Raw genomic sequence first — 4,263 nt, forward strand, 5'->3', positions numbered from 1 at the left:
GTGTGTGTGTGTGTGTGTGTGTGTGTGTGTGTGTGTGTGTGTGTGTGTGTGCGTGCGTGCGTGCGTGCGTGCGTGCGTGCGTGCGTGCGTGCGTGCGTGCCAGTAGCCCCTACCTCCACTGGCTTTGGCTAGTTAGCACTAAATCTGGGGTTATAATAGCCGCTAAATCTTACTTCTTCCTTCTGTCTGTCTATACTTGTGTACTCTCATGTTCCGATTAACCCAGCTTCCCCAAATTTCTTCCCCAAATTTCCGTTAAAGCAAAGCTCTTTTACCCTGGAGCTTGACCAGCAAATCCCTGTCATCAATTTAAACTCCTTTTAGCTCTATGACCATTTGACTTGTGTGATTTATGTGGCTGGTAGTGGAGTTCCCTAAGTGGTGGTGAACGTATGGTTCAGTGATTTCAACCAGCGGTCTTCGAACCAATCCCCAGCCTTACAAGGAAGATTAATAAATAAAACTTATTTCAGAGACACATTTGACTGATGTGATAAAACACAACTGATCAAGACAAACTACAAACTGTTCTTTAAAAGATGTTGGCATATCGTCCTGTCACTGTTGCAAAACATCTGGATGCTTAGGTACTGAAATAAAAAGCCAGTAAGTAAAAGAACTGGCTGGGTAAGATGTCCCTTTCATTGATCTGAAATTGTTTTCCTATAAATATGAAGCATTGTTCACCACATCAACTTCCAAAAGTTACGAAGTTATCTGACAAGATTTGAGTTTGAATAAAAGGGTTTAGGATCACAAGGTTAATTACAATGACGACATACAGAATTCAAATGAAGCCCTCACCTGATAAGCGTTAGGTGTAATTTTTCAAAATGTTATCTTTTCTTAAAGGCAATTAACCATATTTCTTAAAACCACTGGGCTAAAAACCTTTCCTTTATGCTATTAGCAAATATCATGGTCGCTGCCTTGACACATTGATATCAGTGCTGGCCGCCTTTCCAATATTATTTGCAGCAATATTCAGCATTTGCTGCAATACTGTATATCATTGACTGTATGTAACAAGACTTGATTTAAAGTTGAGGGATACAAATATCTCTTGAAAGTAAAGAGTTGTGTATTTATTTGTTGTTTTTTCACAATATTTTATGACATCTCCAAATGACCACTACATTCAGTATTTATTCCAAGGAAAAGTTCATCTGATAACATCCTTACAGTACCCTATAAGCACACTTACAGTTCCACTCTCAATCTTCTTTATGGCGGCTATCATAGAGTTCCTGATAGATAACATATGGTCAGATCACAGAATATAAATGTTTTAGTTACATCATAAAATCTTATTGGGAGCTCATTTCAAAGTCACCATTGCGAGACTTCTACCAGCTGGTAAGATGGAGAAATGGAAGAAATAGAAAAGCCAGAAGGAAATTCAAGAAGTTGAAAGGATGGGACGGATGAAAGCAGACAGGAGGTGGAGTAGAAAATTGCAACTTGATGAAAATTGGCAAGCATTGACAAATCATTGCCTTGAAGATTGTGGTTAGCTCAGATGGGGGTGAAATTATTAAAAATCTGGTTAAATCTTGTGAAATGTAAAATAGCCTGCAAGAGCGTACCGAATGCTGCAACATGCTGCAATGGGTTTAAGCACACTGCACGGGAAGTAGCCTGTCAGTTATGGGTTTGCTACTGATGGTTGTATTGCTTCCAGTGAGAAATAAAAACACCTTGACTTAACTCCAATAGCAAGAGCCCTTACTGTCTTTTTCCATAAGGGCCAGACACAACTTCATACAATGACGAAGCGTGTAAGTTTGACTCTTTTTTTATTTTGGCCACCTCCAACTATAAAGTGCCTACATTAAGTAATATAGGTCATGGAAACAGGTGAAAGCTGCTCTCATCACAATGTTCAGTACACCCACATCATCCAGAAAAGGGGTTGTCCTTGGCTAGGACCGCCCATCCTCCCCAAAAACCACATGTCTCTCCCACAAAGGACCAGCAAAACAAGTGCGCCTCCTAGCGGTCAGTCCAACGTCCATGTGAGAGTTGACCTGCTGTTATAAAATCAAAGGTGTCACTTACGGTAGAAGACGTATTCTGTGTAGCTGGACCAGATCTTGTCCTCTGTGTCCTGGTTGACAAACGAGGCTGTGACTGACGAGTTGCAGGCCACCATTTGGAAACCACACTCCGACAGCATGTCAAAAGACCTCTCCAGGTGCTTGAACTTGAGGTAAAACCGGGAGGTGTACCGTTCCGGGGTCCTGTCCGGGTCCCGGCTCTCGTTCAGGGTCTCCCCGAAAACTTCTTTGGCGAGGGCCACCCTTCCGCATATCAGTATCCGAGGCACCCTCCGGAACTTGGCGTCAGTTTGACTCTCCCGGCCCATGGTGCACGACCCCCGGTAACCCACCGTGATGAAACCGCTCTTTCTGTCAGCGGGGACCAGAGAGGGCGGCGGGCACTGCCGGTGGTCGCTGCCCTGGGACCCGTCTTCATTGTCGCTGTGGCAGAAGTCGTCCAGGCTTTGCTTTATATCTTCAGGGGTCAGGAGCTTCACTAAGTCGGGCAGCTGGAAGTACTCCGCTTCTTTCCTGAGCCTCCCTTTCTCCGGGAAATGGTCCGGGAGGACGACTTGCTTATCACGGAGGTAGTCCAACACATAGCGGAATAAAAACCCGTCTCTGTCGATGAAATACCGGCCTTTAGGGTCTCTCGCCAAGTCGTTACTTACATCTTTTTTGGAGGAGAAAAGCTTACCAAGTAAAGAATTCGGGGTGCCCACCAAAGTTGAGTGACGTGTGTAATAAACCTGCCCCCCTACGTTTAATTCAACAACATCTGGGAAACTGTTCTGAACTGAAGCGGGCTCTTTGGGGTTAGTCCTACAGTTTACACTCAGCGCCATCGTTTCCGTCATGAACAGAGCAGGCTACACCTATTTCTACAGCGAAGAAGCGACTGATCGAGATTTTAAAAGTTGCCAAACGATGTCCTCGGTTATTCTGCGTTTATGCAGGCCCTCCAACTTCATCCCACTACAAACCGAATAAGCATTTTTCATCGATCCTTGGCCATCATCACCTACCAGTCTTTAGCAGTTTTCGAAAATGGGGGGGAAGATTGCAGTCTGGGGCGTTCCTCTGTGAATGTTAAATGAAAAGGCTGAGATGGGTGACTTGGAGGAGGGAGGATTCAGTGCAGCGAGAGAGGAGAAATGTATCTGGGCACATCAAAGCCTTAAACCAGCTAATGTTAGACAATTACACGGGGTGGGGGGCCGGAGCAAGCTGTAAGAAGCTTGCCTTTTTGATAGTAATAGTATTTTCCAACAATCCTTTTGCACACACACAACCAGAGAAAAAGCGAAATAGAACAGGGAAAACGCGAGAAAAAGTCCAACAACTTATTTTAGGATATAGTCCAAACAGTAGTTCGTGGTGTCACTTTCTCCTCAACTTCCCCTGAACACCGGCAGTTTTATCCGGGCTGTGGGAGGAAGCAGGATGCCTTTCAGTGGCGAGAAACTTCGCAGAGATTGCCTTCAACCCTCGGGAGTCCTGTTATCGTTTTGTCTGCAGCCTGTCACTGGAAATATGTCGCCCGATCCGAAGTCACCCCCTCAGAAATCTTATTTCTTAGAGGTGTAAAAAAAAAATCTAGATGTGTCCTCCTTTTACGGTGCAAGGAGAGCACCGACCCGCTGCTGCTCGCTGCTTTTACCGGGAGCTGTACTCGGTGCTGAAACGAGCATCCAACCCCCCTCTCCTACTCACCCTCCCTCCCTTCCTCACTCCCCTCCCCTACAGAGCTGGGTGGTGTCTTCACGGCTGCTCTCCCTTCTTGCACACACACACACACACACACACACACACACACACACACACACACACACACACACACACACACACACACACACACACACGTGCACGTACAAACACACACACTATAGGCTATTAAAGCGTATGGGGTGGATCCTGGCATCTGGGTGGGAAAAACGAATGTTTCAGGAACCATTAAACTAAAATCAATCCTATTGTCCTATTCTCAGAACACCCATTTCATATACAGCACATCACACATTTGTTATATGAATGTGTATAATATTACGGCCAACTTCATGCACCTGTGACACACAGTCAAAGGTTAAATGCACCTGTTTAAAACATCAGTTTTATTCGGTCACAGCAATTCCAGTCCATAGTTGTGGAACTGCTGCATCCATTATTGTGCCATTATTATAATAAACTAAATGCTCACAATGCTGCTATTTGACCCATAGCTTGA

General features: G+C 44.9%; 1 protein-coding gene across 1 annotated transcript in view; it reads right to left on the reverse strand.

The window, feature by feature from the left end:
* The window catches only part of kctd16b (potassium channel tetramerization domain containing 16b), a 63,409-nt gene extending 59,739 nt beyond the window's left edge, over window positions 1-3,670 (reverse strand). The window contains exon 1 of the mRNA XM_010770161.1: window positions 2,059-3,670. Within this exon, the coding sequence (XP_010768463.1) occupies window positions 2,059-2,896 (838 nt within the window). The 5' untranslated portion in view covers window positions 2,897-3,670. The remainder of the gene's footprint in view (window positions 1-2,058) is intronic.
* Between the last annotated feature and the right edge of the window lie 593 nt (window positions 3,671-4,263).

The sequence above is a fragment of the Notothenia coriiceps genome, unplaced genomic scaffold (genome assembly GCF_000735185.1).
Source record: "Notothenia coriiceps isolate Sejong01 unplaced genomic scaffold, NC01 NC01_scaffold00008473, whole genome shotgun sequence".
NCBI lineage: Eukaryota > Metazoa > Chordata > Actinopteri > Perciformes > Nototheniidae > Notothenia > Notothenia coriiceps.